This window comes from Nyctereutes procyonoides, unplaced genomic scaffold (assembly GCF_905146905.1).
Source record: "Nyctereutes procyonoides isolate TBG_1078 unplaced genomic scaffold, NYPRO_anot_genome, whole genome shotgun sequence".
NCBI classification, from domain to species: Eukaryota; Metazoa; Chordata; class Mammalia; order Carnivora; family Canidae; genus Nyctereutes; species Nyctereutes procyonoides.
The window spans coordinates 16,666,678-16,690,168 of record NW_026575020.1 but is presented as its reverse complement, the minus strand read 5'-3'; the positions used below and the strand labels follow the sequence as shown (position 1 = coordinate 16,690,168).

Here is a 23,491-nt window from a genome sequence, read left to right as displayed (position 1 = left end):
TGGCTCAATAGTTTAGTACCTACCTTCGGCCCAGGGCGTGATCCTGGAGTCCCAGGATTAAGTCCTAGGATCGAGTCCTTTCTTTTTTTTTTTTTTTTTTTAAAGATTTTATTTATTCATGAGAGACAGAGAGAGAGAGAGAGAGAAAGGAGAGAGAGAGAGAGAGAGAGAGGCAGAGACACAAGCAGAGGGAGAAGCAGGCTCCATGCAAGGAGCCTGACATGGGACTTGATCCTCCAGGATCAGGCCCTGGGCTGAAGGCGGCGCTAAACCGCTGAGCCACCTGGGCTGCCCATAGGATGGAGTCCTATAACAGGCTCCATGCAGGGAGCATGCTTAGGTCTCTGCCTCTCTCTCTCTCTCTCTCTCTGTCTCTCATGAACAAATAATAAAATCTTTAAAAATAAATCAATACATGAATAAATAAATAAAATACTTCAGATGGAGAAATTAAAAGTCCAATTAATTTTTAGGTTACTAGCCCCCTTTCCACTTATGAAAAAATATTTTTACATGTGTTTAGGATAGAAATATTTTTAACAGAATGAGACACCACAATGAAGGCTTCATGAATAATTTATTCCATTTGAAGTTTTGTTTTTTGTTTTTTTTTTTAAAAAGTATAAACCTTTTCATTTCCTCAATCACAATTTGTACAACTCAGTGTTATGGCATTCGGCAGCAATAGTGTTTGTTCCTTATTCTTTTTTTTTGTCACATTAAAAAAAAAAAAAAGCAATTGGACCATATTAAATGTCACTGCTAAACAACAACTTTAAAACGCCCCTTCATAAAGTGACCAAGCTATTTTGAGAGAGTTGATGCTGACATGTCCAGTAATGACGTTACAATTTGTAGTTTAAATTCAGTAACTTTACGGTCCACAAATCCAGTTTACTTTGAAAACTAAAGCTATTTTAAAACTTCATGAATACATCAACCTGAGGAGTATTTTAGGTCCCAAATCCAGTTTTTTAATTAATACTCCACAAAAGAGAAAACACATATATGAAATTTTAAACCACAGTTCTGGGCCCATTAAAACACCAAGAAAAACCGGAAGGTTAAGATTTCCAGCTGATGGGGGGGGGGGGGTAAAAAAAAAGTATGCCAAAAACATTTTTCCTTAATTTAGACAAACTAAAATCTTAAGAGGAAACCCAGACCAAAACATTACTCATGCAACATTAAATGTATTAATAGACTGATATGCGATGCCATAGTGGATGAATAGCAAATTATATGATGCAAGAGCATTTAAAAACTTCCTTTTAATGTATTCAATTTGAACATTTTAAATAATGCAACATAGTATTTTGATATTACAGTATTAACATAGTGCTTGATTAAAGATCTGCAAATCTTTGTAGTAACACATTTAGTTAAAAAATTACCTCAGAAGGTAAATATGAAGACGAAAGGAGAATATTTTAATACAGTAATCTGTGCCATACTGACAATTGAGTACGAATACAGCTGAGGATAGTTGACTAAGTAGTAAGAGCTTAATTTTAGTGGTTTAAGAAAAGTTTAGAAAGATTTAAAAATTACAGCTACTTTAAAATTTAAGGATTACATATAAGTACACTTGGTGGCCTTCTGGCCAAACAATAAGGTGTACAGAAATTTATTCATACAGTGTTAATTCACAGTCCTGATAACTGAATGGCTTGCATAAGAAAGTATGGCTAGATGTTTCTCACTGGCTGGAAGCAGACATTATATAACTAATCTTTTTAAATGCCAAAATACTGAACTTCCACCCTGCTTTGTAATGGATAACTGCACAAAAAACAGACATTAGCACTGTAACAAAGAAGTCAGGTGTTGGTGATCAACTAGTATAAAGTATATATTACTTTGCTTACCATTTAAACAAACAAAAAAAACTACCCATACTTGTCTGTGACAGTACATTAGTAAGTCAGATCCATCATCCTGCATAAAAGGCTTAATTTTTTTTCTGAAATAAGTCTGTCTCTTGACCTTTTCTAATGGCTATTTTATAATTTTATATTTAAGTATGAACTTATATATGAAGGGCAGAAAAAAAACTCTTTATCAGTAAATCCTGTGTATTTGGGAACTACTCCCTGATTCCCAGATAAAAAGGAATTATTATACTGGGTTCCTTCCTTATGGCTCCATATAAAAGAAACTGTCAGGGAATAATTTTTTAAAAATCTATTTTCAAACTGAGGTGTGGTTACAATAAGCTAGTGATATTAAACAACTGAGAATATAGCTTTTATTTTTAAAAGTCACTACTGAGCTAAGTATATAAAAAAGAATACTTTTTATAGAAATTCCAAATAAGCATCTTTCCCTCAAATCTCAGACAAGTTTTTTAAAGTACAGAACAAAACATGCCAACATAATATGTAGTGTGCTAGCATAATTTAAAAATGAATGCAGAGATGTGATCTTTAAATTTTAATGTCAAAAATGCTGACCGTTGGAATTGCATTATAATTTTGAAGAAGTGATTGAAAACCTTTGTCACCAGTTGTGTGTTCTTTATAGAAAAAACAAGACTTGCTAATGTTTAATATACACAATTTGAAGAAGTTATATTGTTCATAAGAAAGTGATATTTAAGCTAAGCATATAGTATTTACAAAACAAGTTTCAGTAAAAACAAAACAAAACATACCGAATTACAGTTTTGTAAATACAACTGATTTTGTCCTTGTGGAGAATTAGTGACTGTACAAATTCGGAATTTTGCTAGACTGCTTCCAAGAAAGATAGGTAGACTTGGTGACTGTGAATTCAAGTCAGCAATATAGGTAGGAGGCTAACTTGGACTCTCTTGTGAGCAGCACTGTAGAAACATTTTAAGGGGGTAAAGCCTGCATAAAAACATTTTTCTTGGCATGTGCAAACAAGAAGGGGGAAAGCTGTATTGAAGGAAGGGGTGAATTAAAGTCCCTAAAATTCAAGTCCCTTCTTTAGGGAGGTGAGAACCTCCTTGGCATATGCCCTGCCTTAATCTGAGCTGTGTTATAGAAAAGTACAGACTCTGGTGTTTGGGACTGCCATCTCCAAACCAAGAAAATTAAATAAATAAAAAAGGCAAAAGGAAACAGGTTAAGTTTAGAAAATGATTCTTTAACTAGTGGAATAGAGTCTGAATACCAGAATTCACTGAGAATCTATATACACCACAGTCTGATTGCACACACACACCCATACATATGCATACTCTCACACACATTCCCAATCTTTAATTTAAAAAACAACAACAAAAAGTCAAACAATCAGAGTGACTGTTCTTAAAATAATTTGTAAAATGCCTAGAGCTGGGCTAAATTTCAACCTCATAGCAGATCCTGAAGATAATTTTCATAATTAATAATATTCCCATGCCTAGATGTGCCACTGTCAAAACTGGAAAAAAAAAAAAAAACATTTAAGCATGTAACATTAAACACCAAAATTAGTTTAAGCATTCAGTAGCAAATGTTTTTCTTGTAAAACTAAGTTTCTTTCACTGGAAATGGCCTGAAATATTAGTCATAGCCCTAAACCATAGTACAAAATATAACTGAAGAATTCTCATTTTATTCTAAGTTAAACCACCCAACAATATCACTTGTATATTGCCATCATGTTATTCTGTAAAGGTGTGATATATAAAATGCTGTAAGACCCGGTACCTTTTCAATTTATAAACACAGTGAACTTCATTACTGTACATGTACTCTGCAACTACAGCTTAGCTGTAAATCCTCCACACACAATGGTATGGACATTATTCCCCCTCTATCCCCATTAAACTGTACATTGAGACAATACAAATTTACTGTCCCACCCACCCCCTTACAAAAAAATAATACTCTAAAAGCAACCCTACTGCAACTTTTTAATTAAGACGATTACATATATTTTAGACCAATTGCTTTAAAGCAAGAAGGCAGTATAAACCTTCTAGGAAAATTTTTATAAAAGAGGTTAAGAAATATAAGACAATTTATACATTTAAAAACTTACAATAAATAAGAGATGCAGGCATTTTTGAATACTAGATACTATAATCCAATACAAGAACATCTTGATGTTCTGAAGCCATATGTTGAAATTCATTGTTCCTCATGTTTCCTCTCCATGCTTTTAATATTCATTTAACATGACTGGGTACTATGGCTCATTACTTTTCACAAATACTGTGACTGGAAAAAAAGGTTAATTTTGCTACGAAAATGTTATAATACGTTTTGTATGATCAGTCATCATCCTAAAGAGTTCAGTATAGTCAATGAAAAATATCAGGGTTATAGCCCCTCCCCCCAAGTCAAAACAATATTTGTTGAAGTAATAAGTATTAGACCCCATCACAGATGACTTTCACTGAGAAGATAACTTAATCTTGCAGCGAAATATCTTTTTTCCTTGTTCTTTTCTTGCACAGTTCTGTCGAATGAAGATCACAGCATATTCATGATAAAGTTATATAACTGATTCAGCACCACAAAATGAATTGGGAGACATGAGCGTCTGTCCTGGATTGCAGGGTCACAGGTTAGCCAGGAGAGTGCATTGTACTGTTCCAAAACAAACCTGAAAAGTAGAAGTCATGTATTTACTTTCACTGTAGATTAAGGAAGCAGTTCCCAATGATGGCATCTAAGATTCAAAGTCACTTTAAAAAAAATGGTGGAAAGTATGGAATAGAGTCCTTGGGGAGATTAAAGACTAATTTTCATAAAAAGTACTTTCAAAAGTAGATTACACATGCTAGAAAGGACTCATTCTAAATGACCTAATTCATCTAGAGATCCAAGGGTACACAACTGTAAATTACTGCCAAATGTGAGAATACAAAAGGATCAGGACATTCTTTCTTTTACAAAAACCAAAACTTTTTTTTTCTTTTATTTATTCATGAGAGACACAAAGAAAGAGGCAGAGATATAGGCAGAGAGAGAAGCAGGCTTCATGCAGGGAGCCTGATGTGGGACTCAATCCTGGGACTCCAGGATCATGCCCTGGGCCAAAGGCAGACGCTCAACCGCCGAGCCACCCAGGCATCCCCATTCTTTCTTTTTTTGAAAAATTTATTTATGAGAAAGAGAGAACACAAGCAGGGAAGAAGGGCAGAAGGAGAAGGAGAAGCACTCCTCTTGGTGAATAGGGAGCCTGACATGGGTCTTGATCCCAGGGCGCCAGGATCATGACCTGAGCCATAGGCAGATGCTTAACCATCTGAGCCACCCAGTGCCCTAATATTATATTCTTTCAAAGATACAATGAAGAACCTTTAGTGGTAAAAAGATTTATACCTGAGGACATCTGAAGTCTGATTTGAGTCAAGTGGGTGGGAGTGTTTACTGTGAAGCAGCTCGTCAGATTGCACTGAAGGCACGTGGAGGTGCAAAGAGGCCTAAAAAAACAGGTAATCAGTCAGCCAAATGGAAAAGTTGTTGGTTTTACCTTATTTTCCCACGGTCTCGTCCTTGATGAAATACATTTTAGACCTATGTGATGAATGGGCACCACTAAAAAGATGCTTCTTGTTCTTGCTTACAGAAGTAATTTTCAAGTGCATAGCTTATATTCAATCTTACTTTATTTTCTTTAGCTCTATTTTTAAGATCACATAATAATCCTAAAAGAATTTACATAAAAGTCATTTAAAGTTATCTACTTTTTCAGTGTAACATGCCTAGATGTGTCAATGTTTAAGGAAGCACTAAGCTGATAAACCTCAAGAGTCTGTCTACAGGTTACACAGAACTTTAGACTATGCACATCCACATAGGTCTAGCACTGAAAAATGTAACAGGAGTAAGCATATGCAAATATAATGCTTACAAAAGCTATACATTTTAAGCTACCTGTGGTGGAACGGTGAGGACTCTAATGCAGTGCATAGAGTGCCTTCTTTTGCCCATGCAATTTCATAATGGAGGCTTAGTGACAACTGCCACACCCATTCTGGTATGACAATGAAGAGTGGAAGAAAGGAATTTCAATTAAAGTGAATCACTTTTTGTTTACAGAGTCATTATATATAAAGTGCTAAAAAAACTATGAGAGATGGAGAAACTCTTAGCAGATCTCATTCCATATACTGTAAAAGGTACTATTTTATATTTAGGTGATCTCTCCTCTACAACTGTAACATGTATATAAACTCTTGTGTTATATATTCAAGGATATAATCAAAGATATATATTTTTAACTGCCCATAAACTCTTAATTTATAAGTTATAAGCAAAAGTCTCGGCAGATCACTACAAATTAAATGAATATAGTCAGGAACAGAAATCACCATTTAATTTCTATGATAAAAAGATCTTTTAATCATCTAGGTAAAAATCTATTATTTTTCCAAGTAAACAGAAACACATCAGGTGGTATTTTTGCCTATGGTGTAGGAAATAAGATGGAATGTATGAAAACAAAAGGTGAACAAAATTATGGTAAATTATGCCTTACCTGGTAATTCAGACCAGAAGTCCTAATCTTGTTACACTGTATCTGAGGGTGAATGCCCACTTTACACTATCCTCTCTGCAAATAAATATTGAGTAGAAAAGAATCTGGATAGTCCCTTGGACTTTTTGTAAAGTGGTGTTTCCTAAAAAAATGTTCCGTGAAACACTAAGGTCATGAACTATTAATTGGTGTTACACAATCGCTTTCTTGTGTATTAAAGTAAGTTTGGGAAATAGGTATACAATGGTATTTGCTGTTTTTCAGAGGCTTTAATGTGCATACATGTATTTTAACAACAAAAGGGGGTAGAAAGCATGTGCAACACTTCCCAAAGGACCAAAGAACCCTTTGTTTTGTAGAAACACCAAGGACTACTATTTTGCAGAAACACACTTGGGAATATGTTCTTGTAATGAGGTCTGTATAGACCACTGTACATATATTGGAAGAGGAAAAAAAATCTTATGATAAAACTTTATTACCTTGGCTGACACTTCCTAATATATTATCACATCAATAGTCAATTCAGATCAACAGCTGTTGTATTCTTTATGAATGTGCTACAGAAGTTCAATGCTTAGTCTCAAATGTCACTGACTTAATGATATGTGGGCCAAGGGTATCAAGATTTAATAGCAACAGGCTTAAAAGAGAGCAAGCCTATTGGTTCAAGTACCCACGAAAATATAACCCCAAGAAACTAAACCACAGTATCCGACTTTTACCCTATAGTAAAAATCAGTTGGCAAGAAGTTAGGTTACCCTGACTTCTGGAATACAATAGTCAACTTCTGTGCGTATATATAAAAATAAATGAATCAGATCTGAATTTCCTATTTTGGAATAGTAGTAAGAAGCAGCAGTAACAAACTCTGGATAGGACTTCCACATTTCATTTTACGATTTTATGATGTATTTCAACTTTGGTATGTCACTTGCTAATGAACTTGTTTTGATAAATAAGTCACTATGGATCTGAGAATCTCAGTACTTGAAAACCACTTAATAGTTTTACACAGCAATTTACACAAAGCTAGAAAAAAAATTTAAGGAGGTAGTAAATGGACCTACTATCAAATATTCTTACAAAACTATGAATCCTTTAAACCCAAAATACTGTGACATAATAGCAGTAGGATGTAATTCAAAGAACAGCACAATCATGAAAGGATCCAGACTGCAGTCCTGAGTCTACTACCCATTTATGACTTTGAAAAAATGAGTTTTTCTGAACTTTAACATGCTCACCTAGAAAATGAAAAAGGTTAGATTAAAAGTAATATAAGTTTCACCCAGCGCTAAATTTCCATATGTGCAGCTGCAAATAATAAGAACAAATGTCCCAGAAATATGTCCAAACTTAGTATCAATTTAAAAAGTAGAGCTGTTTTGTAATTAGAGAACTTCTTTGTGACTTTGTCATATTTCGCAGTGCATTTAATAAGACCTTAGACACTTCTCGATATTTATTAGGAATTAAGCATCAATTAGCATTATTTAGGAACTGGCATAGAAATGGAAATACCTTAAGAAAAAGGGGACACTGATATTGTGCTTGAGGACATGCTGACCAGAACCAGTCAGGTAACGGACCCGCTTTGGCAGTTGATACAAAGTAACCGAGGGCCAATGGTTGCTGAAGAATATTAGTTACTTCATCATGAGATTCTGTTGAAAGTAGCCGATCGGTACCCTGACCCTTAAATAGAATTAAAAGTGTGTTAGTTCATTTGATATACCTAGGCACTCGATACACAGAACGGTTTATGGCAACCAATCTCTTTTTATCAATTTAAAAAAATATTAAAGGATACTGAAAAAATCAATTGCTATGTACTTAGTAAGACCATAATTAGTAACAATATTAAAAGAGTTTTAAGGGTTGTATGAGGAAATTAACATACCAACTGTTTAACAAGTTGGTAGTATTATGCAGAGTCACGTTCAGTGTGTTCCAACCAAATGTTCAATGAAATTTCAACTTATTTCCTAATACTCCCTCAACTAATTCTTGACCACCACACCTCAATCCAAAAGATAATTTAAATTTCACTTTGTTCATCTAATACTATAAAATGTAGTTATTAGCGTTTGGAAAGCATTGTGGCAATGTGAAGGGACATCTAGTAAGTGATGTTCATATCCTTTAGATTAGTCCATGTAGTTCTTGGTATTTATGTTAAGTAAATAGATAAAAAGAAGCAAAATGATATGCATGGAAAAGTTCATTGCAACATTACCTATAACAGATAAAAATAAAATATTTAAGTGTCCAATATTTTGGGACATAACAAATTATGGGAAAACAACATTTAAAAGCTGATTATACTTATTTATACATATTGAGAGCTGCAATATAAATATATGTGAAAGGAAGGTAATTTGCTAAAAGTAAAAATGGCTTTATTAAAGTAGTGAGATTACTGGTGCATATATATATATATATATATAGCTTTTCAATAATCTCATTTTCCAAGATTTTTTTATTTTTATGTAATCTCTACACCCAATGTGGAACTCAAACTTAAAACCCCGAAATCAAGAGTTGCATACTTTACTGACTGAGCCAGCTAGGTACCCCAATAATTTCACTTCATTTCAGTTAAAAAAAAAAAAGGAAGAAAAGGATACAAGGTAAAACTGGACAAAGATCCTCCCTTATTTTAAAGACAGGTTTCTAAACATATGCATGCTATAACAATCAAATAATCACTATATATAGTTTCACTCAAATAAAGATGTAATTCAAATCAAGCCCAGTTAGTTTTGAGTTCGAATAGAAGGACAAGACAGCCTGCTTCCCAAATGCTAAAAATTAAGACAGAGGGAAGGAGAGTGGTCAGCACTTCTTCTGTTCTTATGAGAAAAATCAGTATTTCAATTGTGTTCCTCCTCACAACTCTGATAATGAATGGCAACTCTTAGAGCATACACTAATTCTCAGATAATCTGATCCTATACCTGATCAGAAGCTACAGTAAAGTGGCAGGAAAACTACAAAAGAAGGACTAAAGCCAAGTAATCTAGAAAACAGCAAGTCAAGGACAGTAGAAACTTAGAGACCCTCTTTATAATGCATAATTCAAAATACTAACATCTGTAAGACAGAAGTGCAAGAATGCACCATTAATCTCACTTCTTGCTCATTTCCAAGGAAAAAACAGTATTTCATTTCTCTATCCATTACATGAAGTTAATGAACAACATTTAGATTAACTAAGCTTTTATAACAGGGTTACCTTGCCAGCATCACCTCCATGGGGGTAATGAGATCCTGGAGAATGTACGGGAGACCCCGTTGGAGATGCAGGAAGAATATTAATAATATCAGGGTCAAGATCATCTCCGGTGTCTAACAAATCAAAGATACCCATTCCATCTGCTCCATCTATACAGGAAAAAGAAAAATAAATACTCTATTTTTCACATCCCACGGTCATTTAGAGGAGAGGGTTAAAATAAATTAATGAATTTCAACCAAAATGGGTTAATTTAATTAACATCTACTGAATGTCTACCATCTGCCAGGTATTGTTCTAGGAGCCATATAAATAATTATACACATAAACAAGCATGTGGTAGTCTGAATTATGCCCTCCCCCCAAGATGTCCACATCCTAATCCCAGGAATGTGTGAATATGTTACCATAAAGAACTTTGCAGATGTGATCAAGCTAAGGATCTTGAGATGGGGAGATTATTCTGGATTATCCAGGTGGGTCCAATGTAATCACAGGGGTCCTAATAAGAGGGAGGCAGTAGTGTTAGAGTCAGTGATGGTGAGGTGATGATGCTATACCTCTGCTGCTGAAGATGGTAGAAGGGGCCATGAGCAAGAGGTGGTCTCTAGAAGCTAGCAAAGGCAAAGAAACAGTTCTTCCTTAGAGCTTCCAGAGAGAACCAACCCTGCAGACACATTGACACATAGCCCAGTTAAGAATGATTTTAAACTTCTGACCTCCAGAACTGTAAGACAATAAACGTGTGTTGTTTAAAGCTACTAAGCATGTGCTAGTTTGCTATAGCATCAATAGGAAACTAATACAAAACATAGTATATGCTAGAAATGAAAATGTATTTAAAATGGGACTATGCACAATTAATACTCTATTATTATGTAAAATATTCAAGTTACCATATAACACACTGAAAGAAGAAAATAATATATATTCCTTGTGACTTTGTTTTTTTTAAGATTTTATTTATTTCAGAGAGAGAAAGCATGCGCTGGCGCACACACGGGAAATCTGAGCAAAGGAAGAGAAACCCTAGCAGACTCCATGCTGAGCGCAGAGCCTGACAAGGCGCTTAATCCCAAGACACTGAGATCAGGACCTAAGCAGAAATCAGGAGCAGGACACTCAACTGACTGAGCAACCCAGGCGCCCATTACTTGTGACTTCAGAAATGTGCAATTTTCTAAATGGAGTATCACTTATTCTCTTCTACTAAATTGTAATCTATAAACTTATCTACCAGCCTTATTCTCTAGCATGGCAGTTTATATAAATTATTTTGAGAAATCAATTTATTTTATTTTTTTAAAGATTTTATTTATTCAGAGAGACACACGGGGCAGGGGGGAAGAGAGAGAGAGAGAGAGAGAGAAAGGGAGAAGCAGGCCCCATGCAGGGAGCCCGACGTGGGACTCGATCCTGGATCTCCAGGATCACACCCCAGGCTGCAGGCGGTGCTAAACCGCTGCGCCACCGGGGCTGCCCTTGACAAATCAATTTAGAAGGAATATAAAATGTGCTGCAAAGTCTATGGTCTATGTACAAGTAGCAGCACAGGCAAAAAAAACCTATGCATTTTATGATAAATGTTGCCTTTTAAAATAAGTAAATATTTTTTTTAAAAAGATTTTATTTCTTCATTCATGAGAGACACAGGCAGAGGGAGAAGCAGGCCCCATGCGGGGGGGGGGGGGACTCGATCCCAGGACCCCGGGATGATGCCCTGAGCTGAAGGGAGACAACCACTGAGCCACCCAGGTGTCCCTAAAATAAGTAAACATTTACGAGATAAATATTAGTTCCAATATCAGTAAGGTAGAATAATGACTGTATTAGTTTCCTACTGCCTCTTTAGTCAATTACCACAATCTTGTTGACTTAAAACAACACACCTTCATTCTCTATAGTTCTGGGGGCCAGAAGTCCAAAATCAATTTTACTGGGCTGAAATCAAACTACTGGTCATTAGGTCAAAATCAGGCACCAGAAGGCCTATGCTCTTTCTGGAGGTTCTGTGGTAAATCTGTTTTCTTCTCTTTTCCAGAATCTAGAACTACATTCCTTGCATCCCTTGGTTCATGGCCCCTTCTTCCACCTTCAAAGTCAGCAGCATAACACCATTTCTGACTTTCCTTCCCTCTGTTTCCATCACATGACCTTCTCCTCTTTTGTGCATACATTATCAAATTTCCCTCTGCCTCCCTCTTATAAGGACACACGTGATTACTTTTAGGACCCATCTGCATAACCCAGGATAACCCCTCCAACTCATGATCTTTAACGTAATCACATATGCAAAGTCTTTGGTCAACTAAGGTTAACATTCATAGGTTTCAGAAACATTTACTGGATACAGATAGGTTTGGGGAAGCACTCTTCAGCCTAAAATCAGCCACAATCATCAAGACTTAGTATTTGCAAACCTTTAAGGAACAATTCACCTACCATTGTTGGGATTAAAAGCTAAGTCCAAATTTTCAGTGGTGTAAGTAGCTGAAGCTACTTGCACAGAAGCAGAAGTAGGGAACACAAGTATATGAGTACATGATGTATCTTGTGGGGTATTTAGCTGAGATGTCTGCATGTTTAGGGTGGTGCTTCTTCCAAATACAGAACCAGTTGATACAGAATCTGAAAATAAAGAGAATTAATCTCATATAATACTTAGAACCAGAAGTGCATGAAGAAGTAAATCTGATATAAACTAAGGATAGCTAACCTGGCATAATAACAAAAGAGCCTTGGGGTTCCATTGCTACCAAGCAAGCACTGAGAATGCTGGGAGAGTCTGCAGCAGATATACCACACATTCTACACATGTCTTTGAGCCTTTTACTTAGAGACTGCAAGTTTCGACGACTCAGCAAACTGCTCCAATCTGTGGGTATCAATAGTTAAAACAAACAAAAAAACCCACAAAGTAAAAGCATTGTTAACCAATGTTAAAACATAATAGTTTTAAAATTAGTGAATTCCACAAATAGAAGTCCATTTTAATAAGCCAAAATATCTTTTTATTTTTTTAAATTTTTATTTATTTATGATAGTCACACAGAGAGAGAGAGAGAGAGAGAGAGAGGCAGAGACACAGGCAGAGGGAGAAGCAGGCTCCATGCACCGGGAGCCCGACGTGGGATTCGATCCCGGGCCTCCAGGATCGCGCCCTGGGCCAAAGGCAGGCGCTAAACCGCTGCGCCACCCAGGGATCCCCGAAATATCTCTTTTTAAAAAAGATTTTATTTATTTATTCATGAGACACACACAGAGAGAGAGAGGCAGAGACACAGGCAGAGAGAGAGAACCAGGCTCCATGCAGGGAGCCTGATGTGGGACTCGATCCCAGAACTCCAGGATCACTCCCTGGGCCGAAGGCAGACGCCCAACCGCTGAGCCACCCAGGCATCCCAAGCCAAAAATCTCTTATTGCGGATGTTACATAACATCCTTTATCTCCCTAACTTTAATGTATGTCAACATTAATTAGTTGCTAAACAGGGGATGAGCTGAATAATAAGCAGAAAGAGGAAAAAATGGAAGACAAAAAGTAATTAATAGTAGTAACACTGGTATTAAAGTCAAAATATAGAAAAATGTCCTTTTAAAATTGGAATTAGGCCAATTGTGACCTAGACATAGTGATTCCTCTTTGAAGACAGAACAATTAGTTTTTATAATCTCTGCATTTTATTCAGTACATACACCTAGATGTGGTTTCACAGTATATTAATTAACATAAAACGGAAATTTAAGTTCTTAACAATCAAAGCACAATTTTACCTTTCAATTCTCCATGACCAATCCTTCCTAAACGGCCAATTACAACTCTCCATGGTAATGAACTCATTTGTACAAGTCCTAAGCACCACTCCCAAAGTTTCTGTAGACCAAACCTCCTAGCAGATCCTTTTTTCCGGCGAGCCCTGTTGTACAGAATAAAGAAACAATTAAATATTTCTAAAATTCATATGACAACATTTTAAAAGACCTCAAATTTGTGAAAAACTAGTCCTTTAATTTTAATGCTTGATATTTTTTACATTAAATCCTAACCAAAGATATACATAAAGTCATAGGTTTGCCATGCTGCTTTGTGCTTTTCATATTACACATTAAAGCAGATTACTTAAAATGAAAAACTGTCCATGAACCACCAAAATTCATCAGAAAACACTGTTCTACACCAGAAAATGACAAATTTTTTCTTTAAAAGGCCAATATATTAAGCTTTGTAGGCCATCAATATTCTGATGCAACAATAATTCTGCTGCTACAATATGAAAGTAGCCATAGGTGACACTTAAACAAATGCGTGTAGTCAGATTTGGCCCACTGGATGTGGTGTGCCAACCCCTGCTCCATACTTCAAGTTAAAGAATATCAAACAGGGGCACATGCATGGCTCAGTTAGTTAAGTGCCTGCCTTCGGCTCAGGTCATGATCTCAGGATCTTGGGCTTGAGCCCTACATCAGGCTCTCTGCTCAGTGGGGAGTCTGCTTCTCGCTCTCCCTCTGTGTGCCGCTCTCTCTCAAATAAGCAAATATTGAAAAAAAACAGAAAACCACACTACACTTCTCAGGCCAAACAACACTGTTGTGTTTTCTGCATGCATGTCCTTTACTAAGCAAGTACATAACATAAGCACTCTGTGGCTGAGCAAATGATAGCTATGATTTACTGAGTACTTAATACACTGCAAGCATTATGCCCAATTTACATAATACCTCATTTTCAATGTAACAAACTGTATGAAGCAGTTATTTTCCCAACTTTACAGAGAAGTAAGCTGAAGCTCAGTTGGCTAAAGTAATTTTCTCAAGATCACATACCCAGTAAGTAGCAAAGTTGAGATTTGAACCCAGGTCTCAACTCTATAGAATTGGACCTTTTAACCATTATCTTACTTCTACTTTCAGTAAAATGGCAATATCATCTTTGTGTTGAAAGGTAATTCTTTCCCTACTCTTTCTCAGATAAGCATACTATTCCCAAAGCTCACTCAATGACCATTTTTTAAAAAATCAAAATTGTGTCAAGGAAATAAGGAATATTAAAAATGGTCAATAAATCTTTATAACCAATAAAATAAAATTAATGTTTCTGTATTTCGCTTCTTTAGCACTATAATCAAATATTCATTAAACATTTCTGCATATATTCAATTTCTGAACTAAAGAAACTGACCTTTATATAATAAAAAAAATAAAGGATAGAGCCAAACCTCAAAATGGAAAATTACTTCATGGACTTGCCTTTCAGGTTCTAATCTTAGACCATGTTCACTAGCCTTGAAACATGTTACTAAAAGTGTCTATTAGGTTATAACTTAATATGAGGCTTACCTGTTGTGATTTATTAGCCTTCATAAAAAACTGGGCATGATACCTAATTACTACAAAGAAGAATTCTAATAATTAGGCCACCATTTTCAGAAGACATTCCATTTAAAAGGTAAAATTTTCAGTCAACAATTTTAGTAAAGAAGTAAACTCAGGGACTATATTTTAGATGGTACTTGAGAGAAGTTACATGTTATAGAATACTAGATTTTTTAATTACAAAGGGCTCTCTCATTCCATTCTTTAAAATTTCTTAGGCTGAAATCATTGCCTCAAGTTTTATTATATAGAATTTAGGGACCTTAATCTCTTTTGTCTGTGTAACAGAGATCAATCAAAATTATTTCTAATTCTAATTATACAATATATTCACTACCCAAAAAAGTGAAAAGCACCCACAATCCCAAAACCCAATGTATATAACCTTCCAAACAGTTTTTCTACTCATTTTTTAAATGGATGATATAATGATACACTTAAGGAAACACAAGTACCTATTTGGGACATCGATGTTAATGATACAAGTTTCTAAAAGTTCTCCATATAGATCTGTGCAAGATGCAAGAATCCATCTTTGATCATGTGATAAACAGTAGCCCACGAAAAGAACATTGTATTTCTGTCCAGCTTCTCCAAATGTTTCTCCTAGCTCTGTCTGTTTATCCTTCACTGGAGCCAGAATAAAAGGAGGTGTATAAAGTCGAATACACTCTGGTCTCTGTAAAATAAAAAATTAAGGTACTATGGTACTATACAATCATAGAAAAATCTTTATTGAAAATCTCCACCCAATTATAATTAGAAAGTGAGAATTAAACAGAGAATTGCACTTAGTTTTGTATAAAATAAAAAAATGTTTAGTCATTCAGTAACTTTGGTCATAGAAAACATACTTACATCAGGACTTTTAAGAGCAGTTTCCATGGCTAAACCTGGACCAAAGCCAGTCAATGTTTTCACATTGGTTGATGTTGGAAGTGGTCGCCGACACTGGGTAAAGGCCGAAAAAGCCAGGGATTTTAAATGCTGGGTATAGATTTGTCTATCTTCGTGTTTCACAGGTTGCAACAGGTACTGACAAGGAACAATCTAAGAATTATAGGCAAATATTATAAAGGTTAAACATCCAAAAATAAAAATAAAAAGAATCGTAGGTCTAAAACTCTAAAAACATTTACTAGAAAACTTAAAAATTATCAAAATTATATTCTAAAGAATTATATTTTCCTATTATGTAAGTTTTTAAAGAATCAATTTTAGTAACAGGTTATGTAAAAACCTTTCAAAATTTTTACACAGCAGTTACATAAATATTGCCATTGATTAGTCCTATTATAGTCTATAAAGAAAAAATCTCTGCAAACAAGTTAGTATCATTTTCTTTTTAAAAATTTTTTATTTTTTTAAGAGTTATTTACTTTGAGAGAGAGCAAGAGTGCAAGTGCAAGCAGGGGGAGGGGCAAAGGGAGACTGAAAGAAACTCTTGATCTTAGAGAGATCAAGAGATCAAGAAGATTCAAGATTCAATCTTCTTGATCAAGAAGATTCCCCGCTGAGCATGGAGCCCAACATGGGGCCCAATCCCAGGACCCTGAGATCATAACCTGAGCTGAAATCAAGAGTCAGGCACTTAACCAACTGAGCCCTAGGCCCCCATCTCCTTTAAAATGTAGGCTCCATGCCCAGTGTGGAGCCCAAAGCAGGGCTTGAACTCATGACCCTGAGATCAACACCTGAGCTAAGATCAAGATTCAGATGCTTAACCAACTGAGCTACCCAGGCACCTCTAATATCATTAATTTCTATTTTTACTTGTAATCTATCTTATTTAGAACTATAGTTTATAAAGATCCATACTCTAGTCTTCTATTTAAGTTTATGAATTTAAAAACTGGCTCATAAAAATAGCATGAGCAATACGTAATGTACTTAAATGCAGTCTTTTTATTCTCCACTATTATTGTGGTATGATAATAAAGTTTACCTTTTATAAAATCCCTAACAGTTCTATTATAATATCACTTAAAAGTAAAATGTAAAATATAATAAGAATCTGGCTTTTAAAAAAATAAACTTGTAGATTTTTGAAACTTCTGTCTACATCAGACTGTTTTATGTAAATTTAACTTGCAAAAGTTATCATTCTTACCTGCACAGAAACAGTACTCTTAATATGAGGAGGAAGAGTCTGGACCATTTCCAGAAAGCATCGAAGTAGCCCCAAAGTCCATACATTAGAAGAATTAGTGCTCTCATCTTTATTTTCATAGGTAAAAGGATCAATTATATAAACAACAATTGCAGGTGGATAAGTGATTGCATGTGAATCACCATCTGTGGGGATACCCACTTTATCCCGATCCATCGTGCTAAAATTTAAGATAGAAATATACAGTTAGGGGAAAAAATGTTGTACCATACCTTTTTTGAGGTATGGTACCTTTCACAAAGCAAATTCTTGAAAACCTCTCCCCTTTTTCTGGTGTGGGGTGTCAAAAGAGGTTCTCTAAAAGTTAAGGGGCATCTCTTTCTCTCCAAAGAGGAGAGTAAACATTATACACACATTTTCATGGTATACAAACACCCTTACATTAAGAGGTCTTGCATTAAAAAAGGGAATAGAATTTTTAAAACCACAGAATATCCAGAAACACTAGAGAGCATAGTGCTTAAGTCATAAACTAAAACAGAGAGTTAATTGAGCTGCTAAAAATCACAAAGCACAGCTAAACCAGAAAGATAACAAGTTTTCAGGCTTAATGGTTTTTTTTGTTGTTGTTGTTTTTGTTTTTTTAAGATTTTATTTATTTATTCATGAGAGACACAGAGAGAAAGACAGAGGGGCAGAGACACAGGTAGAGGGAGAAGCAGGCTCCATGCAGGGAGCCTGACGGACTCAATCCTGGGTCTCCAGGATCAGGCCTTGGGCTGAAGGCGGCACTAAACTGCTGAGCCACCCGGCTGCCCCTTAGTCAATGTTCTACTACATTTTTAGCCTATACCTATTCATTTCACGGTTCATAACTTTAATAGTGCACAAGCTTCATTCTTTGATGGTGATACAATTTTTTTTAAAGGTTTTATTTATTTATTCATGAGAGACACAGAGAGAGAGAGAGAGGCAGAGACATAGGTAGAGGGAGAAGCAGGCTCCATGCAGGGAACCCGACGTGGGACTCGATCTTCGGACCCCAGGATCACGCCCTGAGTCGAAGGCAGACACACTTAACCGCTGAGCCACCCAGGCGTCCCGGTGATACAATTTTTTTAAAACCTCAAATCTACTTAGATGTTCAAGATGAATGGATCAATCAGGGTAAATAAAGTTTGTTTTTACTCACATAAAATGAGTTTAACTTTGAGCAAAATGCATCTGGGTAGCTGAAAGATATTAACAAGCTCATGATAACCTAACCAATAAATCAAAAGAGAAGCTCACTCAATACCTTCAAAGGAACAGAGCTGCAGTCATCATTGCTGTCATTATATATAACTCATGTGTTTGGAAGCACTGCATAAAGCACTTAGTGTACATATCCTACTGCTCCCATTTTATAGATAACATGCTCAGAAAAGTCAGACAATTTTCCTAAAGTCAAATAGCCAGTAAATGGCAGAGCTGAAGAGTCAAATCTCAGTATGGCTCTTAATAAGATCTGAAAAGACTGGTTCAATAGTGACTTCTAAATCACTGGAGTGATTTGCAAAAGACAAAACTACTTAACAGTTATGTCATAGAAAAGATTCAAACATCACAGGATAGTTGAACTAAATGGTTTTTAAGGTCTTAACTGTCACACTGAGATTTTAGGATTCTATGTTAAAGACTTTATGAAGAGTCTGCACTAAAATTTTAAAGATAATCAACATTACAAAAACTACAATTTCAAGGATAAGAACAAAAAACTCTCTGTGTTCATTCACAAGGATTATCTTCTGCAAAGAATAGTATATTCAAAGGTACCTTTCAGACACGTCAGGATGAGGTTGAGCAGGAAGTGAAGATGATTCTCCAGAAATCCCAGCTGTTTGTAGAGCTGATGACTGTTGCCCTCCTAGCTGGCCATTTTGAACTGTATTCCCTTGTGTAGACATGGATCCTGTAGCACTACTGTTCATACTGCCAAAGGGTGGAAATGAGGGTAGTTTATTTGATGATACTCCACTATTCAAGTTGGAGGATGATGAAGATGAAGTTGAAGTTGTGGTCAAAGTTGAATTAGCTGTGGCAACTGAAGAAGACATGGCAACACCTGAAGTCACTGTTATGGTACTGCCTGCTGCAGATGCTAGGGTGGCAGATGGAGCATTAGCATTTCCAGTATTTGTCATCTGAGGTGAAGTAATCAAAGACTGACTTGCAGGGGCAACTAAATTTGGCTGGGAAAGTAGAGAGCTGTCCAAAGGCTGGGAAGCAAGATAAGGACCTAAAGATAATAAAAACAGGCAGGATATTTAATTATTTCACTGATTGGTTCTTTTTTTATCCTACTGTGTGAATAACGATGTAGTTGATGCTTTTCGTAATTAGTTGCATGCTAATAGTTGTAGCAGATACAAGCTTTTCATTTCCCCCAGAACTGAAGAAATGGAATTGAAAAAATAAACCAGCATTTTCATAAAAAATAAATGGTTCCCATGGAAGCATAACAAAATTATATTTACTAGACATAATTAATTAAATGAAAATAATATCTAGAAAATTTTCATCAAACCACTGAAACGGTTCCTAAATCATAAGTTGAATAAATCCTGATTAAACTAAGAGCTAACTAGATATAAAATGGAAAAATCTACCATGGGTTTATTATAGGGATGCCTAATGAGGGTCAATATTTTGGTTCTGTGTTTCTTTGGATTAAGTCTGAAGTCCATTGATAATTAATCCAGTGTTAATTCAAGGGTGTTAAAAGCAAGTCTAAAATAATCATTTTCTTAGTTCCAACAAAGAACTGTTTCTTGGTATTACAGAGAGGTAACTACAAGTTATTTTATCTCTGAACTATTAATAATTCAAGAATCTTAATGTTAATAAGCTTAAATAAAAACACAAATTCATCAGATCCTACAGAAGCAACGTCAGTTTTTTATACCCCAAATTTCTTATCTGATGGGATTCCTATTTTAGGGATCAGCAAACTTTTTCTGTTGAGAGTCAGTAAATATTTTGGGTTTTCTGGGCCACATCATCTCTGTCTCAACTATTGTTCTGATCTTGTAGCACAAAAGCAGCCACAGACAGTAAGAAATATATGAACAGGGCTGGGTTCCAGTAAAATTTTATTTACAAAAACAACAGATACCTTGAGCTATACTTTGCTACCATTGGTCTTATAAAACAAATACAAATTTAATACCTAGGTCATATCTGCAGACTTGTGCATAAAGCTTGAGTTTAGAAAATGCTTCATTGTTACCATCAGCTGCCTGAGAAAACCATTCTGCTACCAACTTTTCTGATAGTTTCTTTGATGCAGTAGATCCAACTCTCATGATCCCATCTGTCAACAGTCGAGAAATAGGTCTATGTTGACCTAATCGACAGGACTACAGATATACATAGAAAGCAGAATTAGTGATTTTATTATAGTATTTGAGTATACACTATAAAATAAAGCATTTTAGTTATTTTTTTAAAAGATATATTTCTAAGTAATTTCTAAATCCAACATGGGCTGAACTCACAACCCCGAGATCAAGAGTTGCACGTTCTACCAACTGAGCCAGCCAGGTGCCCTAAGCATTTAAGTTATTTAAATTAAGATTTATAATTTATTATCAATATTTGGGATAAAAATATCAAATGAAAAGGTACATCTTTTTCCTTTTTTTTTTTTTTAAAGATTTTATTGATTTATTCATGAGAGACAAAGAGAGAGAGGCAGAGACATAGGCACAAGAGAAGCAGGCTCCATGCAGGGAGCCCGATGTGGGACTTGATGCCAGGACTCCAGGATTGCGTCCTGGGCCAAAGGCAGATGCTCAACTGCTGAGGCACTCAGGCGTCCCTATCTTTTTCTTTTTACATTAGAAATCCATTAAATTTTTTTTCAAAATTAAACTATCACCAATGAAATAAAACATCCAGGTTAAGAACCATGTGGTTTGAATAATGAAAACTTGAAGAATACAGATATAAGTGAACATAAATATGTAGATACATCCAAATCAAGTCAAAATAAAAATTGGTATATAAATATATTATGTAATTGCCAGCTCTCCCTCCAATTCTGTGGGCCACTGATGTTTGTTACAAGAAGCCCAATATCAAGTTTCTAACACTAAATTCAAAAAATTTAGACAGAGGATTTTTTTTTTTAAAGTACATTCCACACATAATGTGGGGGCCCGAACTCACAATCCTGAGATCAAGAGTGAGACATTCCACTGACTGAGCCAGCCAGGCATCCCTGGACAGAGGATTTCTTTACTGTTAAGATTTTCAAAGGCTTAAAAAAGAAAACAACAAACTTTCAAAGGTTTTAATAAACTAGTATGAATAGAAAAATCTCTTAAAAAGTAATATAATACATAATATTTCCCCCAAATCTGATTAATTATGGAATTTTTTCCAGAAAGATTTTGCAGAACTAATGTTCCAAGTAACAATCTTTGGAAAATACTTCTTTCTACAAAATACACTACAGATACCTTGTAATTAAGTGGAACACTTATTAGGAACTAAACCAGCACAAACTAACAACTCAGACTATAGAAGAAATTAAATTTTAAAGACTGATTTCTAAGCATTTATGGGGAAAGGAAGTATAATGAAGTAAGTTAAGACTTGATGTCCTGTACCACTTAAAATCTGTAATCACTGCACTCAGTGATGGACACAACATGAGAATTATAAGATCAGTCAAGAATTTAAAAGAACAATCAAGAATTTCAGAAATGATACAGATCACAGAGAAATCTAACACAGGCTTACTTTATGAAAGCAAGGCCTATTGTCAGTACCTGAGGTCCTAGACAATCAGAACTAGAATTTTTTAAGTGTAATTTTTTCCTGGCTATTTAACAATGCAACTCTTTTTAAAAAAAAAAAAAAAAAGATGATCCTAAGTGGCATATATATGCCCTCAATGGTTTTTCCTCAATACAGCAATTTCTACTGTGACCCATGGCACACACACCTAATGAACAGTTCAGGTCAAATGCTGTGAAGAACACCACTGGCTAGCATGAGAACTACACAACCAGTTTCACATCATTATTACCCATCCCAATCAATTCAACTTTCCAGTATATTTCATACATGAACATACAAATTATAGTTTTAAAATGCTACCTCTTTTTATATTTTAAAGATTTTTATTTATTTATTTAAGAGAGAGAGAAAAAGAGTGAGCATGAGCCAGGGGGAGGGGAAGAGGGAGAATGGAAAAGCAGACTCCCAACTGAATGCTACTCTTATAAAATTTTCTTTAAATTCAATTAATTAACATAATGTTTTATTGGTTTCAGAGAGAGAGGTCATTGGTTCATCAGTCTTCTATAACACCCAATGCTCATTACATCACATGCCCACCTTAATGTTCATCACCCAGTTACCTAGTCCCCCTACCGTCCTCCCCTCCGGTGACCCTGTTTTTCCTATGCCATAAGAGACTTAATTATAGGAATGCTACCTCTTTTTAAACACTTACCTCATATATTGCAGTGAGGTCTCTAAAAAAGCTTTTGGCTCCATTTAACAAGGCTTCATTTTCTGGACATAATACAACATAGGCTATATCTCTTTGAGATCCATAGGGTTCCAGCATAAGTCTCTCCCAATAGGGGAGTGCAAATGGAGAAAGCACCAGAAAATCATAATCATAACCCAACAAAAACGTAGGGATTGGCAGTGGTTCAGGGGATTCATCAGTTCCTAAATAAGAAAAACATATTTTAAGAAAAACATTTAAGAAAAGTTACATGTCTTCCTTTTATTTAAATGTCAAAGTTACTGAAATCGTTATTAAAAATATTTTGAACTGTATTCAAGACAAAAATATCTAAAGCCAATCAATAATTGAGACTTTTCCACAGTTAGCAATTTGCTAAATGGTCTTTTCTTTCTTTCTTTTCTTTTTTTTTTTTTTTTTTAAAGATTCTGTTTATTTATTCATTGACACACAGAGAGAGGCAGAGATACAGGCAGAGGGAGAAGCAGGCTCCATGCAGGGAGCCCAATGTGGGACTAGATCCCGGGACTCCAGGATCACGCCCCAGGCTGCAGGTGGCACCAAACTGCTGCGCCACCAGGGCTGCCCTGCTAAATGAATGGTCTTAATGGAACATATGACTTATACCTTCACATAGCTGTAAAAAAAAAATTAAGTTGAATGAAAAAACTTAGTACAAAAGAAAACATAGGAGGGGAGTTTTATTTTCTATAAATTTGGATTGGAGAAAGACTTTCTAAGCATAACGCAAACTCTGCTCATTTAAAAGCAGATTAAGGGATCCCTGGGTGGCGCAGCGGTTTG

The 23,491-nt window shown here is 35.4% G+C and overlaps 1 protein-coding gene across 2 annotated transcripts in view; it reads right to left on the bottom strand.

Annotated features, from left to right (window-relative positions):
- Positions 1-558: 558 nt before the first annotated feature.
- MED13 (mediator complex subunit 13) overlaps positions 559-23,491 on the bottom strand; it is a 105,035-nt gene continuing 82,102 nt past the window's right edge. For both annotated transcript variants that reach the window (XM_055320304.1, XM_055320311.1), the window contains exons 18-30: positions 22,667-22,890; positions 20,372-20,561; positions 18,979-19,441; positions 17,164-17,383; positions 15,912-16,103; positions 15,509-15,732; positions 13,455-13,597; positions 12,397-12,555; positions 12,123-12,308; positions 9,681-9,829; positions 7,967-8,140; positions 5,283-5,383; positions 559-4,560 (exon numbers count right to left, since the gene is read on the bottom strand). In XM_055320304.1, the coding sequence (XP_055176279.1) occupies positions 4,428-4,560; positions 5,283-5,383; positions 7,967-8,140; positions 9,681-9,829; positions 12,123-12,308; positions 12,397-12,555; positions 13,455-13,597; positions 15,509-15,732; positions 15,912-16,103; positions 17,164-17,383; positions 18,979-19,441; positions 20,372-20,561; positions 22,667-22,890 (2,558 nt within the window). In that variant the 3' untranslated portion in view covers positions 559-4,427. The remainder of the gene's footprint in view (positions 4,561-5,282; positions 5,384-7,966; positions 8,141-9,680; positions 9,830-12,122; positions 12,309-12,396; positions 12,556-13,454; positions 13,598-15,508; positions 15,733-15,911; positions 16,104-17,163; positions 17,384-18,978; positions 19,442-20,371; positions 20,562-22,666; positions 22,891-23,491) is intronic.